General features: G+C 36.6%; 1 protein-coding gene across 1 annotated transcript in view; it reads left to right on the top strand.

Moving 5' to 3' along the window:
• Positions 1-16366, top strand: part of PCLO (piccolo presynaptic cytomatrix protein) — a 382545-nt gene that overhangs the window by 20138 nt on the left and 346041 nt on the right. The window contains exon 3 of the mRNA XM_057550295.1: positions 6520-7917. Coding sequence (XP_057406278.1) covers positions 6520-7917 — 1398 coding nt within the window. The remainder of the gene's footprint in view (positions 1-6519; positions 7918-16366) is intronic.

Genomic DNA, 16366 nt, shown 5'->3' on the forward strand with positions numbered 1-16366 from the left:
TTCCATTATTCCTCCTACTATGCTATGTTGTTGAGCAGAGATTCCATTATAAATCTTATGTAGATTTTGCGTTTAAAATGTCCAGTTTGGAGCACATTGAAGGGTGGATGTTAGTCATTATGTCTTCTGGACACTTTTGTTTTGAGAAGCTTCCATTATCTTTTGAAGTGAATAGATTAAGAATAGTTCCAAGCAGGAATATACTTTAATTCTGGAACCCCAACGTTTGCCAACTCATCTTATTTGTTAGATGTATTGAGTTAATTATCTTGAATTATTATTAAAGACATACTCTTAAAAATCAGAATCTAAGTTTTCAGTACTTTTTTGAGAGTGGCACCAATAATTGAAACTCTGTGTGGAATTCACAATTAAACTTTCAAGTGGTACCCCTTGAAACATTTAGTAAGACATTTATAATTATCCAGCAAAAGCCTTAGCCAGTGAAGTTGTATTACTATATTTCACATGACTCGGCTCTGATACATAACATAAAAGGGAGCCGGGGGAGTTGGATTGCACAGGGAGCTGTGTTAGTAATTATAAGCAGGTCCACATTAGAATACACAGTGACCTCAGAATGAGCAGAAATCCTGGCTGACTACTCTCTTACCCCCATTTATGTAGCATATTGTCAGAAGACAATGAACAATTTTATGCCTTTTTTTTTTTTTGCTTCTTTCTATAGAGCTAATTGGATTAGAGTAGCTCATTAAACAGTTGTGTCTCTAGATGTTGAATTCCATTTATTCATTTGCTGTAAGTAAGGCTATAGGTGGGGAAGGAAAAGATGACTATTTTTCCTTATTTGTTATATAAAATCTAGAATTTATGAATAGTTAAGGCATGACATACTTATCTAACACAGATTCTTTCATTTTACTGCTTGTATATTGAAGATAAGCTCCAGTGTTAACACTGCAAAGAGACTTAAAATTTTACTGATAAAACCAAAAGCACCCGAAGAAGTTGGGAGGGGGGGAGTTGAGGGGGAACTTGCGGGAAGAAAGGAAAAAAGCACTCATCGAGGGCCAGATCAGGAACCGTGGCTTTGGAAATACTGATACAGTTGTAGGCTCCCCTGGTATTGTTTCTTGAATTTCTCCCATTGTTTATCAAATGGATGTGGATGATTAGAGGAACGAGTGCTACTTGTGTCAGGGGACCTGGGAAGTTGTTTATGAAATATTGGTGAAAGGCTTCTTCTGAATTAGGCTTGGCCTTGGCTATTGTCTGACTTCTTTGGCATAGGGAAGAAGGGATAAGAACTAAAGTCTTCTAAGATCCACATTCATAGCTATAGTGAAATGAAGACCCAATCATGCAGAACTAGGAGAACCAGCTGTGTTATAGATATGGATACCAAATGGAACGGGCAGCAGGTGTCTGAGGCAATGATGGTAGTAAATTCAGGTTCATCTCTGCTCATAGTTAGAGATAAACATTTAATTTTAGAAGTTAAGCAAGACAGTAATTGTCTCAGTAATATAAGCAGTGAAAATATGTATGGTTAGCAGGTGGGGTAAGTATGGGGTGTTCCTTCAGTTCGAATCAAAATGAGGATATATGATCCATGGGCAAAAGTATAGTATAGGGAGAATGGCGTGCAACCAGAAAATGAAGGTAGAAGCCTGTCATTTAGGCTAGGTAAACAGTGGGGATTAACAGAGTACACACAGAAATGTTGTAGCTTGAAGAGCATAAACATTTTAAATTAGTTTATTTAATTCAAACTAGCTCAAAAAATATTCGTGAACATCTATAATGATTAAAGGGTCAGACTATACCAGGAAGTCTTTATCGTTTGTTGCTTACAGTCTTTTGGGAAATACAGCCCTGGAGGTAGCAGAATTATGTAAGTGCTAACATGAGAACAGTAACAAAATTATATATTTTGAATTTCTTGCAAAAATTAACTTTATTTCACAGTTATTGGAGAGGCATTGAGGTTTGAAGAGAAGTAGAGTCAACCCCTTCTGTGGTGGTTTGTTTTAAACAGGTTATATTTGGTGGAGGTATGAAGTATTTGAGAAATGACAAGGGCCAAATGAGGGACAGTGGCTTTGGAAATGTGAACGAATGAATGGGGAATTACCTTTCACAAGCAATGCAGACACACTTGAGAAATAACTGAAAATGCAGTAAAGATATAATGGGATTTTTAACTCAGATGAGTGAGAGGGCAAAGGTGCTATTACTACTCCTTAACTCTCCCTCAGTGCATTGTGAAAAAGTAGATGGTGGTTCATGATATTAATGTCAGGGCGGGCTATGGACTTTTTCATTTTCTTAATGTATAGGAAAGATTTTTTGTTTTTGTTCTCAGCTCAATCAGGGACTTGGAAACGCTGCTGTGTTCAGTAGTAGATTAAGTTATGAGATAAAACTCATTTCTGTTTTCAACAGATTTGGCCAGAATTAAAAAAGAGGCTCTTTCTGAAAAATCCTAAGAGGATAAAAAGCTTTTCATATTGTGAAAGCTATAGACAATGATTTTAACCTGTATTCTCACAGTGAGGAGGAACATTGAGGGATCAGATGTCTTTTATGTGTTGCTTATCAAAGTGAAGAAAATGGGGTCATGAGAAGGACAAAAGATGGGTCAGTGGAGTCTGTTTGAAAAAAGGGTGTATTAAGAGAAAAGTAGAATTGTATCCCTATGAAGAAGCAGTGACCTGTGTTTTCCACCCCTCTTTTCCTAACTCTCCCTTGTCTGCTTATTGGGAGACATAGTCACATACATTTATAAACTACAAGGAAACATTTGACTTTTGGATTGAGGACAGTATAGTATGTGTGACCCACTATTGAAGTAAATCATACATTAGATATGCCGTGGTAGTGTTCTAATTTTGCAGTGGTCCAAAGATGGAGTAAAAGCCTACTGGCCAGCTATGCATGAAGCTCCAATGTTCACATGGCAAAGAGACTTAAAATTTTGCTGATAAGACCAAATGCATCCAAAGAAATTGGGGGGGGGGCGGGTTTGAGGGAGAACTTGCAGGAAGAAAGGATAAAGGGACTCATCACAGTATCACCATCAGATACTTATATCTGTGATTATCTTGAAATTACATTATGCTTTAACCTGTTTCTTATCTGATTCTTGTATAATATAGTCTCCATGAGGACAGAGATTTTTGTCTCTTTTGTTCAGTGGTATGTGCTAAGTAGAAGTTGCTCAATAAATATTTGAATAAAGAAAGAAACAGATGAATACATTTTGCGTCTTCTTTGGCTCTGCCACTTGTTAGAATAAGAGCAATGAATACAATGACAGACACTAGCCCTAGAAGTTTGTAGTTTAATGTGGTTAATGTGGATAGAGCTCTCATATAATAATTTATAGAAAAAAATCATTGATAAAATATAAGTAAAGAATTATGCTTTTAATTATATTTTCTTTCATCTTGCCTGGCTTTCATCTTTGGCATAGGGAAAAAGGGATAAGGACTAAAGTCTTCTAAGATCCACATTCATAGCTATAGTGAAATGAAGACCCAATCATGCAGAACTAGGAGAACCAGCTGTGTTATAGATATGGATACCAAATGGAACAGGCAACAGGTGTCTGAGGCACCTGTGATTATGAGGTCACATGGCATCATGTGACTGCGTGATTATGAGGTCACATGGTATCATTTAAGACTGTGGAAGAAAACAAATGAGAAAAAAATAAATAGTAGAATAGCAGAATTGACATTGGCAGTAGGGGAGATGGTTGAATGCGTAGGGGCACGTTGATGGAGAAATTTCCTTCCATCAGGAAGGGGACAAAATGGAGTGAATTTCCTTACATTCAAGCTCACCTTTAGTCGTGTTACTTAACATAGGTAACAGTTGCTTGATTATGTTTTGGGATTCAAATATCTTTATGTTTAAAAAGTTACTTATTTGTGAAATGCCTCAAACATAGAGAAAGGTAAAGACAATATGGCAAATACATAAGTACTCAGTACTCATGTTGAAAACAAATGTAATGAACACCCAAGTACCTCCCACCCATATGTAACAAATGTTTTCATTTTGCTTTTTGATTCAGATTTTTAAACAAATATAACTTGTCAGTTAGAGTTTAAAATCTTCCTTCAACCTTCTAAAAACAAAAGTTTGCTTTCCATGAGATTGCAAAATAAGCCCTGTTATACTGGTATCTGAGTTTAAATAATTTCAGTGTCTTTTTTTTTTAAGCCATTTTAATGATTAAGAAAAAGATACAGTAGAGTTTTTTTTCGTTAAAGTTTAACAGCGTAAAATGTCAAGTGAAAAAAGAAGTTTTTAAAAGTTTAGAAATGACTAGTTTGGTTTCTTTTCAAAAGGGAATTGTTTCAAATAGAGAGTATGTTGTTTGCCAGCCTAATACTTTACAATTTTGTACTGTAGAAAACTTTTCTCGTACTTATGCTCCATATATTTAGTTTTTCACTGTGTAGATTTCTGAACAAAGAACTTCAGTGCTAAACTGATAACATTGGTTACTTTGGAAGTTAAAGATTAGATCATGAATTTGCCCTTCAAAATTACTTTCGTAATATTTAAAGTTTTGTATAATGAGCATACATTATTTTGGAATAAAAAAAGGTAAATTTTAAATATAGGTACTTTTAAATTATCTTCTAAAGTATGGCAGTACCAAATTTAACATCTCCTTTTTTTTTTTTTTTTTAAAGGGTGGTTTGCTCTTTTTTTTTTTTTTTTAACATCTTTATTGAAGTTTAATTGCCTTACAATAGTGTGTTAGCTTCTGCTTTATAACAAAGTGAATCAGTTATACATATACAATATGTTCCCATTTCTCTCCCCTCTTGCATCTCCCTCCCTCCCACCCTCCCCATCCCACCCCTCTAGGTGGTCACAAAGCACCGAGCTGATCTCCCTGTGCTGTGCGGCTGCTTCCCACTAGTTATCTATTTTACATTTGGTAGTGTATATATGTCCATGACACTCTCTTACCCTGTCACATCTCACCCCACCCCCTCCCCATATCCTCAAGTCCATTCTCTAGTAGGTCTGTGTCTTTATTCCTGTCTTGCCACTAGGTTCTTCATGGCCTTTTTTTTTTTTTCCCTTAGATTCCGTATATATGTGTTAGCATACTGTATTTGTTTTTCTCTTTCTGACTTACTTCACTCTGTATGACAGACTCTAACTCCATCCACCTCATTACAAATACCTCCATTTCATTTCTCTTTATGGCTGAGTAATATTCCATTGTATATATGTGCCACGTCTTCTTTATCCATTCATCTGTCGATGGACATTTAGGTTGCTTCCATGTCCTGGCTATTGTAAATAGAGCTGCAATGAACATTTTGGTACATGACTCTTTTTGACCTATGGTTTTCTCAGGGTATATGCCCAGTAGTGGGATTGCTGGGTCATATGGTAGTTCTATTTGTAGTTTTTTAAGGAACCTCCATACTGTTCTCCATAGTGGCTGTATCAATTTACATTCCCACCAACAGTGCAAGAGTGTTCCCTTTCCTCCACACCCTCTCCAGCATTTATTGTTTCTAGATTTTTTGATGATGGCCATTCTGACCGGTGTGAGATGATATCTCATTGTAGTTTTGATTTGCATTTCTCTAATGATTAATGATGTTGAGCATTCTTTCATGTGTCTGTAGGCCATCTGTATATCTTCTTTGGAGAAATGTCTATTTAGATCTTCTGCCCATTTTTGGATTGGGTTGTTCAACATCTCCTTTTAACAATGAAGGTGATATGAAAAGAACAGATGCATTTACGCCTGTACATGATACATATACGATGTGTATCTCACATATATACATATCTCACCAGTCATATAAGTATATTGCTTACTTATATTGCTCTTTCCAGTAATGAAAAGGAAATGGAAGCAATGTTTTCTCTGTTAGATCATGCTATCTATGATAATTTGAGGGTGTACCATTATTTTTCATTTATTTTCTTAACAGAGAATGTTCTCTTTCTAACCTACAGTGGCTAATATAAGTTTTTTGTTTTCTCACATTTGATTATGTCACCTTGGAGGGGGAAGTGACGCACTTGCTAATTTAAGAAATTAACAATGTGTTAATAATTTGACAAGCATACTCTGGGTTATATAACTAAAAATCGTTTATGAGCCATCAATAGAGAAAATATCTAACATAACTGATTCTGGAATCTAATATGTTATAATTCATTTTCTTTTATCATACATGGTTTTCTATTTCTAGGAGTAATCAAGCTGAGTATTTTGTTTTACAAAGGCAAAGAATAACAAAACTAACATTAGAAGAAAAATACAATTCTGTGCTGATTTTTATTTTATTTTCAGCGTGTAAGGCTCTGAGGTTCATTAGTTATATTTTAATGTACCTACCATTTTAATATTTTAATATAAATTAAGTAAAATTATTTGATGTGTATTTTATGTTTTGCATAATAAGAGACATAATTTCAAAAGGTACCATGCAGTTTTAAAAATGTTTTTGTTTCTACGTTGTTATTATCTCACTGACTGTTGTTTTATATTATTTATACTATTTCTAGATAAAAGAGTGGCTCTGTTTAAACTGTCAGATGCAGAGAGCTCTAGGAGGTGACCTGGCTCCAGTTCCATCATCAGCCCAGCCCAAAGCGAAGACCACCCCTGTCCCTCCATCAGCAGTGAGCAAGCCAACCCCACAGTCACAGCACATTTCTCCACAGAAAGATACTACGCCCAAACAGGAGGTCTCAAAGGCACCTGAGTCTAAAAAGCCCCCACCACTAGTGAAACAGCCAACCCTTCACGGCTCCCTCCCAGTCACAGCTCAGCAGCCTCCCGTGGCAGAGTCCTCCTCCTCCAAGCCAGCCCCTCCCAAAGAGCCTTCTGTCCCATCCGAACAGGCCAAGGTCTCCGTGGCTGATGATAAACCAAAGCAGCCCAAGACAGGAAAGCCAGCCACAGACATTGTGTCTTCATCGTCAACAGCAGCAAAACCGGATGTTCCAAGCTCCAAGGTACCATCACAGGATCAAGAGAAAGCAACTCCTTCTGTAAAACCAGACTCTGCCAAACCCTCACAGAGTTTTCCACCAACAGGAGAAAAAGTCACCCCATTCGATTCTAAAGTCATACCTCGACCTGCATCAGATTCAAAACTTATTTCACATCCTGGGCCTAGTTCAGAGAGCAAAGGTCAAAAACAAGTTGATTCAACTCAGCAGAGGGACGAACCCAAGAAAGCACAAACCAGAATGAGTCCTAAGCCAGATGCCAAGCCTGTGCCAAAAGGGGGAGCAATACCCCAAGGTCCACGACCTTCCACTGGCCAAACTGCCCCCCCATCTCCACAGCCCCCGAAACCTCAGGAGCAGTCGAGACGTTTTAGTCTGAATCTGGGAAGTATTTCTGATGTCCCTAAATCACAGCCCACAACTCCTCAAGAAACAGTGACTGGGAAACTCTTTGGGTTTGGAGCATCCATTTTCAGCCAGGCATCAAATCTAATCTCCACAGCAGGCCAGCCTGGGTCTCATTCACAGGGTGGGCCAGTGGCCTCGACAAAACAAGTCCCTCCTTCGCAGCCACCTACTTCTCAGGGGCCACCCAAACCCACAGCACCACCTGCACCTGCAAAGGTTATACCTGTGAAAAAGGAAACCAAAGCTCTAGTAGCTGAAAAATTAGAGCCCAAAGCTGGACAAGTTTCAACAGTAAAAAGAACAGAAACAGAAAAGAAGCCTCTGCCTACTAAGGACAGCAAACCTTCAACAGCCGAGCCTCAAAAGGCTGTTCTTCCCCCCAAACTGGAGGAAACCCCCAAACCAGAATCAGCCTGTCCTCTCTGCAAAACTAAACTCAACATAGGTTCTAAGGATCCTCCTAACTTCAATACTTGCACTGAATGCAAGAAACAAGTGTGTAATCTGTGTGGATTTAACCCTACACCACACTTGACTGAGGTAAGCAGTATTTGTATCACATATGAATGTGAGTATATCGTGTTTATTCTGAAATATTTTGGTGGCCGAGTTTCTGAGCAAAAAATACATGTTTAATGAAGAAAAATTGATACTGGTATCTTTGAAAAAGTTTCAATTACTTATTACAGGCTTACTTTCTTATTAAAAGTTAACATAATTTAGACTTTTCTGGCTTAAAGTACCAGAAGTAAGATGATGAAATAAGCTGACAACTTAAAATAACAATTATCCCATCCTTTATATGAATTAACAACCTATAGCTTTGGAGCACTATTTGATTTTCACCTAAAAACACCAAATAAGTGTTGTAATTTACTATTCCCAGTATCTCTCATCCTTCCAGTCTCTTTCATACCTTAAAAAAAGAAGCTTGATTGATTGCAAATCTATAAACAACATGAGATCTGTTATCTTACAAAAGTTAAGAGCTTTGAGTAAATAATATTGTCTGCTAGAAAATATTGGTTCAAATATATAATGTCTAGACTTTCTATAATTCTCTTTGAACTGTTATCTGGCATAAATATAATAGAGCACTTTATTAGGAACTGTGGAAAGAAAAAGAAGTTATATGGATTTCAGTGACTAATGTGAAGGGTTTTTTTTTAATGGGGTGACCAAAACACTTTTTATACAGTGTAAGTGACTGAAAAGCACATGGCAATTTTCTATCTAATACAGTTATAGAAGAATGAATCTATAAGCATTAGTCCTGTGTTAGGGCTATTAGAATATTTGGATATTGAGAGACTGAGAGGGTGAATGATGCTGCTGTCTTAGGTAAGTAACAGTGATGTTTTAGTAAACATTTTGGGATTGAATTTAGATCATTGTTCATTGTTTTTATCCAAATCAAAAATACTTAAGGATTATTTTATTCTCCTCTCCTTGATTTTGTAATTCACTGGGATGGGAAAAAAATGGAACAGATTTTTAGCAATTATACAAAAGAAGCTTTGAGATTCTTGGTGGTGTTTTTGAGTTAATTTTTTTTAAAATAATAAGTTATAAAATATTTTTATTTTTTACTTTTGAAAGATATTCGGTTGCTTTGACGTGTTTAACACCATATGAAAGTGTTGTCCCTATAGAGTTAAGCTGATTCTTATCCTCTCTAACTGTGATGAATAATGTTAACCACAACCCGTTTGAAAAGTAGATAAAATTTGGTTTCTCTCAGCACTTCATGAGTGGTAACAACTGTAATTATTACTTACAGTACTCAGGATTCATTGTAAAAGCAAAACAACCTTAAGTGTCTTCCATATACTTAGAAGAGTTGTTTTCTGTTGTGTTATTATGAAGAGGGAAATTTCGGTTTTCCTAGGACAGTTGTATTAATTTCATAGATTTAAAAAATTGTACCCTTTAATGAGGAGCCCATGGTATCAACACCATGCAGTTAGTTTAAATAGTTAGAAAACAAACTGCACCGCTAAAAACAAAACCGTAATGTCTGCATTTAAAATGCATTTTGTGCACACTGAAAAAAGGGCTATAACTTGTGTGTGTGTGTGTGTGTACATATGTATATGTACACATTTGGGCCATAACGATTATTAGAATTCTGTCAGTGTTTCGAGGTGTGAAATGAGAGTCCTTGGGCAGAGGAACAGTAAACCTTCAAGAAAATCTTTGATTTTCTGTGTGTTGGTAAATTATATTTCAGAAGTGGTAATTTGGAAAGGAGATTTCTTGAATCAAGTAGAGAATTATCTAGGATGTGTGTGGAATTTAAATAGTTTGAAAATATAAGTGGTTTTAAGTTTTCAAATGGTTTAGGGGAAGTCTTATTTTAAGTATGATCAGTGGGATTTAGATGATCTGTCATTGTTCAGATTGTTTTTTTCTGTGGTCATTTCTTTGAATCTGGAAGATCGTGTTTCAGAGGAGAAAAAAATTTGATGTGACAAAAGCAGTCGACTCATGTTCTTGGCTCCACTTGACTGTGTTAATCACAGTGAAGTTTTTAGCTGGTCTAAGGCCTTAATGCCCTCTGGTCTCTAGGTAAATAAAGTCTATTAGCTGACCTGGCATCAGGGGAGTGAATGAAGGTCAGTGGAGTTAATCCCTGTCGCCGTAGTTCCTACTATTTTACCTAGAAGACTTTAGAGGACTGGCGGAAGGGATTCGTTGAAGCAAAAGCCACCCTGTGTTTGCGCGTACATGTCCATGTATATCCAGGAAATTGTGAATTCGATGTATATGCTTAACTTGTGGTGCTGTCCCAGTGTTTATACTACTTACTGATCTCTCCTCATTTTGAGGGGTGAGAAAGTATTTCCTCCTTGATTCTTGTTTTATTTCTATGATTTCTTTGTTCTGCTTATGATATTTTTCTTGTGATCCAAGATTTTCTGCTGGGCTGGCACTGTACTTCCATTCCAGTTTGAGAGAGCACATTCTGAAAATACTCAGACTTTCGCCTATAATGCAGAGAAATGGTGTTCCTCAAGAAAGGATTCAACTATGTATTTCCATTTATTTTTCTAATAAAGCACATGTAACTCTATTATAAGCCTCTGCTTCTACTACTCTCATCCCTGTGAGGCAGGGCGTCTTTTCCTGCTGGTGTCTCTCTTCCCTCGCCTTTTTCTGTCCTGTTCTGGTGGTGAGAAGAGCTGGTCCTAGTTTGTCATGGGTTGGGAACTATAGACACTATCCTCTTACCCCCGCCCATTCATTAAACACACCTGCCTCTAAGGTTGTTTCCTGTATCTCCTACTCAGCATCTCCCACAGTACCTGAAGAGTGCCAAGACTGCCTGCAGGGCCCTGGGGTGTCGCCAGGCTTCAGCCTAAGCCTTATGGTTTAACTGTTTTATGCCCAGTTTGTATAAATGGTGCTATAATCCATTAACCTCTGATAGCAAGGAACATTTTTTTTTAGGCTTTAATTTCTGCCAAATCAGGAAATACTTTGTCTTTGAAGGAGTTTTAAAAGTGATTGCAAGACTTTCTAGTCTTAAGAATTTGGAGGTGTGCTGAGAAAAACAGACTAAATTGGCAATCAATTTACCTAGTGAATTTTAATCATTCTGACTCAATTCAAGTACAAAAAGGAGTCAAAATTACTCATCGTGGGTATTTATGTTACTGTTTGTACTACCCTTTTGGAAAGTAAATTTTTGCTATGAAAGTACGACTTAAAATTATGTTTCCTCGTGCTTCAAGAAGTCCTAGAGTCATAGTTCTGCTTTCTTAGTAAGATAATTATGCATGGCCTAAATGATGTTGGAATAGCTAGCATATATTTGTCACCAGGAAACAAATGGACCTTTTGAGCCAATTAAGACCCAGTGCTGTAACTGAGTTCCCTTCAGATCTTTACTCTCTAGTCAAGGTGGCTTCTGCATTTTCTCTCAGACCCTTAAGGAAGGCCTGGTGGGGATGTGCTGCATTTCTTACTTCAGTAAACACATAATATCTTGCTTTAACTTTAAAAACCATTACTTAATACTTTAAGAAATATATCTGTTACTAAAAAGCATTTAAGTGTATGCATACACACATATATGAGCAATTAAAGATAGAGTGATCAAAAATCAATAAGGAGAAAATAATTCTACCAATAATCTGTTTTTAAAGAATTCCATGATGGAGATCTACATTCTGTTTAAAAATTTCTGGCATGCATGGCAAAGAGGGACACCTGATGACACTTTTTGACTGACATAAGAAAATTGATAAGTTGGTAGAAACAAAATTTTTACTTATTAATCTTTAAGAGAAATTTGATGTTAACTTTTTATTAAGTGATATTTAGTTGAACAAAAATCCAAATGTGGGTTTAAAATAGAGATATTTTGTTTAAACAAATTTTTTATCTACATCCCAGTAGTAACATGATTATATACCATTTTCCCATGTGATTAAACATTTCTTAAATATTATATAAAATGATTACATATTATTCAATTCTATGGTTGTATGTTTTTTCATACACATTCTCCTGGTATTAGGGATTTAGGATGTCTTCATTTTTTCACTATAAATAAGATGAACATTTTTGGACGTAAATATTTGTATTTTTAACTGTTTCCCAAGGAAGGCTTACTACTAAGTTTACTGAATCAAAGAACAAGGACCCTGAAGTATCAAATTCTCTTTGGAGATGTGATAGTCATTGACATTGCCACTAGCATACGTGATTCCTTTCTTAATGCAGACTTTCCAGATTTGAATATTATTTAAAATGAAATTGGTTAATTTGGAAGTGTAAAAGTGCTATAATATGGTTCCTTTGGTTTGTATTTCTTTGATTACCAGAACTTTTATTTAGATATTAAATGTAAAAAGATGATTCTAATTATGATCCGGACAAAACATTGTGCAGACATTGTGGGAAAAAGTAAACTGGTATTTGACTAGGCCTATGTGAAACGCATTGTGTCAGTCATTTTTTCACAACTGTGTGGGGTAGATTTTACAGCCGCTCTAGAGATCAGGAAAAGAGTATCAGAGAGGTAGTTACCAAGCCACAGAGGTATCATTCAGAGGCTGAGCCAGTGCTCTATCTCCTGGACCATGTTTAAGTAACCTGGGGAACTGGATAACAAATGTCACTTCTTCTGTCCTTGGTTACCTATAAGTTGTGTCAGTTGGTAATTACTAGGACTTTAATATCAACAAATTTGCTAATATGTGCATCAAAACCAGGTAACATTTGGGGCCCACAGAATAATGGTGGCTGTGTTATATGGCTGAATTTAGAATCATGTGCAGATTGAGAGCTTCAGAAACGTAGAAGCCAGCATCATCCTTTTCTTTCCAGATAAGCTTACCAACTGGTCAACATTTATTTAGGTGAAAACATATGGCTGAATGATGAAATAATGTCCCTTCTTTCATATATAGCACACCTGAGGGCATAAAACATAGTTGCTCCCGCTGTAAGAGATACTATTATATTCCTGCCAATGCATGCAAAGACTTTACTCCATGAAAATGGTGAACATCTAATTGTTCCATTGGTGATAGTGGTGGTGGTTAATTTTTGCTTCTACCAACATTTTTGTATAGCCTCCTTTGTTACATTCCCAGGAGTAGGATTGCTGAAACATAGGTTATATGTGTCTTAAACTGGTTCTCCACAGTAGTTTTATCCGTTTTAATTTTGACCAACTTTGCATACATGCTACTGTTGTTCTAGGGATGCTTTGTCTGATAAGATAGTCACTGGACAAACGTAGCTAATGAGCACCGTAGCTGGCTCATATTAAAATTACTGAAAGTGTGAAAAACACATTGGATTTCAAAAACTTAGTATGAAAACTGTAAAGTATCTCACTGATAATTTTATGTTGGTTACTACTGTGTAAGGCTTTTCTTCCTTAAATATCAAGGTTACGACTGCCTTTTCACATGTCACTTTGCAGTTTCATATGCGTGTACTGTGGTATATTGCTGTGTAGGATATATTTCTTTCTCTTTATACAGAAAAAAACCCATGACTATTACTATATTTGCTGTACTCTGATTAGCTCTTCCAGAGCTTAATTTCCTCATGTGACACAAGATAGCTGGTTCTCTTAGCATGCTCTGCTGAGCAGATAGTTCTCAGGGCGTTCATCTTCTGGAGGTAAAATACTGATGCCTGGCCTGACCCAGCCTGGCCTGAAGATCAATGTTCTAGGCCCTGCTAATCATCAGTAAGAGATATCTGTACTATTGATTAGTGTACTGTGGCCATACCAACCTTTAGGTCAGGATCTCTTCTGTTTTCTACTAACTCCTCTGTTTCCAAGTGTTTCCTCTGTTATTTTTTTTCAGAACTTTTGGGTCTGTTTTTATTCTCCCTGCGGCTTTGGGTGAATATCATCAGTTTTTGGGTCACTTGCTTTCAGAAGTCTCAGCAATACAGAATGTTAGAATTTGAATATGTCATCTGGTCCATCCACTGCTTTCTTCCTTTCTTCTTTTGTTGGCAGTTTATTTTCTTTTAAAATTCTGTTCTAATAATTTGTATTACAAAAGCAGTATTCCTTATAACAATCCGTAGAGTACCAAAGTGTCTGAAGAAACATGAATAGCTTCCTCTTCCCCTTGTACTTTATGTTAATGCTAGTATCTGTTTAGATGTCTTTTTTTTTTTTTTTTGCTTTTTGTTTATTTCTGTAATGGTTATACCAACAGTGAAATGTAAAGGAAATGATTTGAGATTTTTCAAAAAGTCTTATGAGCTAGTTGTTTTTAAAAATAATGTATTTATTTTGAAATGAACATGTTTTCTTACTATACTTATTTTCATTGAATTCTTTTTTTTCACAAAATTTTATGCATTGGACAAGTGAACTTTCACTGACTTGCCTCATTCTACTTAGGAGGGAAATAGCTGTGCAGTATCTCAATAGTGATGCACATTCTCCTCATGAAAACTGAGATGTTGAAGATATTTCGAGTTCCTGTTACTGTACAAACAGGGTTACAGTAAAACATCAACACATATATTTTTCCATTGTATCTTGATATGTTAGATAAATTCCTTAAAATGGGTGGGCAAGGTTAAGACAAATGATGTTTGACAGAGTTTCCATATTACTTTTTTCTAAAAGGGTAGAATTATAGTCCTGCCAACAGACTATTAGTGTCTCTAGTTTCCCACCCTGGATAGTAGTTCATATTTATCAATTTCAAGAGTCAGAAATTAAATAGTATTGTTGCATAATATTAAATTTCCCTGCCTATTTTGAGAGTAAACATTATATATTTATCAAAATCAAGAGCTTATCAGCTACTTATATTTCTCTTGTTTTTTTAAGTTGCCCATTTGTACACATTGGCCATATTTTCATGTGCATATGTTGTATATTTCTTAAAATATTTTAGAGAATTTAATTCTTTGTCATCTTATCTTAAAATGATTTTCCCTGTTGATCACTTGTTTTTAACTTTCTTTATGAAATTTTCTTCTGTACATGAGGTTTTTTTTTTTTTAGAAATTCACGGTCTTTTATTTATTTATTTATGACTGTGTTGAGTCTTCGTTTCTATGCGAGGGCTTTCTCTAGTTGCGGCAAGTGGGGACCACTCTTCATCGCGGTGCGCGGGCCTCTCACCATCGCAGCCTCTCTTGTTGCGGAGCACAGGCTCCAGACGCGCAGGCTCAGCAATTGTGGCTCACGGGCCCAGTTGCTCCGCGGCATGTGGGATCCTCCCAGACCAGGGCCCGAACCCGCGTCCCCTGCATTGGCAGGCAGACTCTCAACCACTGCGCCACCAGGGAAGCCCTGTACATGAGGTTTTTAAAAAAACTTCTATGCAATCAAATCTTTTAATGTTTCCTTGATTGCTTATTTTGCTAAAGAAAGCCTTTTCACATTTTTATTATAAAAATAGCCTTCCACATTTACTCCTCAACATCTGTAGTTTTATTTTTCACTTCCGATCACTTATTTATCTGTAATTGATTTTTTTTTGGTATGATGTGAGGTGAAGGGCCTAACTTTATATATTCAAAATGTATAGCCACTTATCTCCATGTTTTATTAAGCAATACATCATTTTCCCTCTGGTTTTTATTGCCACTTTCTTCATGTAATAAATTTCCATTAAGACAGTTTTCTTTTCTAGATTCTTTAATTTGTACTGTTAGTTATATATCTAGTTCAGAATGTCAGCACCTTACTATTTGTATTAGTCTAGTTTTAATATTTAAAGACATTAAATACCCATGAACACCTTAGAAAGAGTCTAGTAATAGGGTATTGTCCTTACCAGGATTTGGCTTTACCTTATTCTACTTATAAACTAATAAATTAACTTGTTACAGTTTCATGGATGCCAATAGTAGACATGAGATTCCTGGGTTGGACACAAAGAACTTTATTACTCACATCACAGGAGGCAGCATGAACATCAGCATATTTGCATCAGTTCCCCTTGTCCCCCACTCTCATGTGGGTCACGTGAGATATGGGCCTAGATTGATGCTGCACACGCAGGTTTGAGTCACAGGTGGGGAGCCCTGAGCTTGTGGAATCCACCTCTTTTATAGCAGGCAGTAAGTTACTCTGCTGTTTGTCCCAGAGGGAGACATTGCCTCATCCCTAAGGTTGTTGCCTATTGCACACAGAAGTTTGAGAAATGGCCAAGGTGAAGAGCAGCCAGGGTCTTGCATTGTTGGCAAACCCTGTAAGATGTGTAGGTACAGGAGAGACCCATTGAGGATTGTCTTTCCCAAAGGTATTAATAATCCAGTGGTTTTAAAGCTTAAAATATTATGAACTCTTCCTTCCAGTGATGTTGAATATAGAGACCAAGTGTAGAAAGCTGATAAATGTGGAAGTGTGCTGGTTGAGGCCAACTTCATCTGTGTGACTAAGGGCTGGAAGGAAGCTGCCCATTTGGTAGCCTCTCTTATTCTTGGGCCTGCCTCTGATCCAGCTCCATGAAACTCATGAAAAAAGGCTACTTCTCAAAACTCCTAC

This window comes from Balaenoptera acutorostrata, chromosome 7 (genome assembly GCF_949987535.1).
Source record: "Balaenoptera acutorostrata chromosome 7, mBalAcu1.1, whole genome shotgun sequence".
NCBI lineage: Eukaryota > Metazoa > Chordata > Mammalia > Artiodactyla > Balaenopteridae > Balaenoptera > Balaenoptera acutorostrata.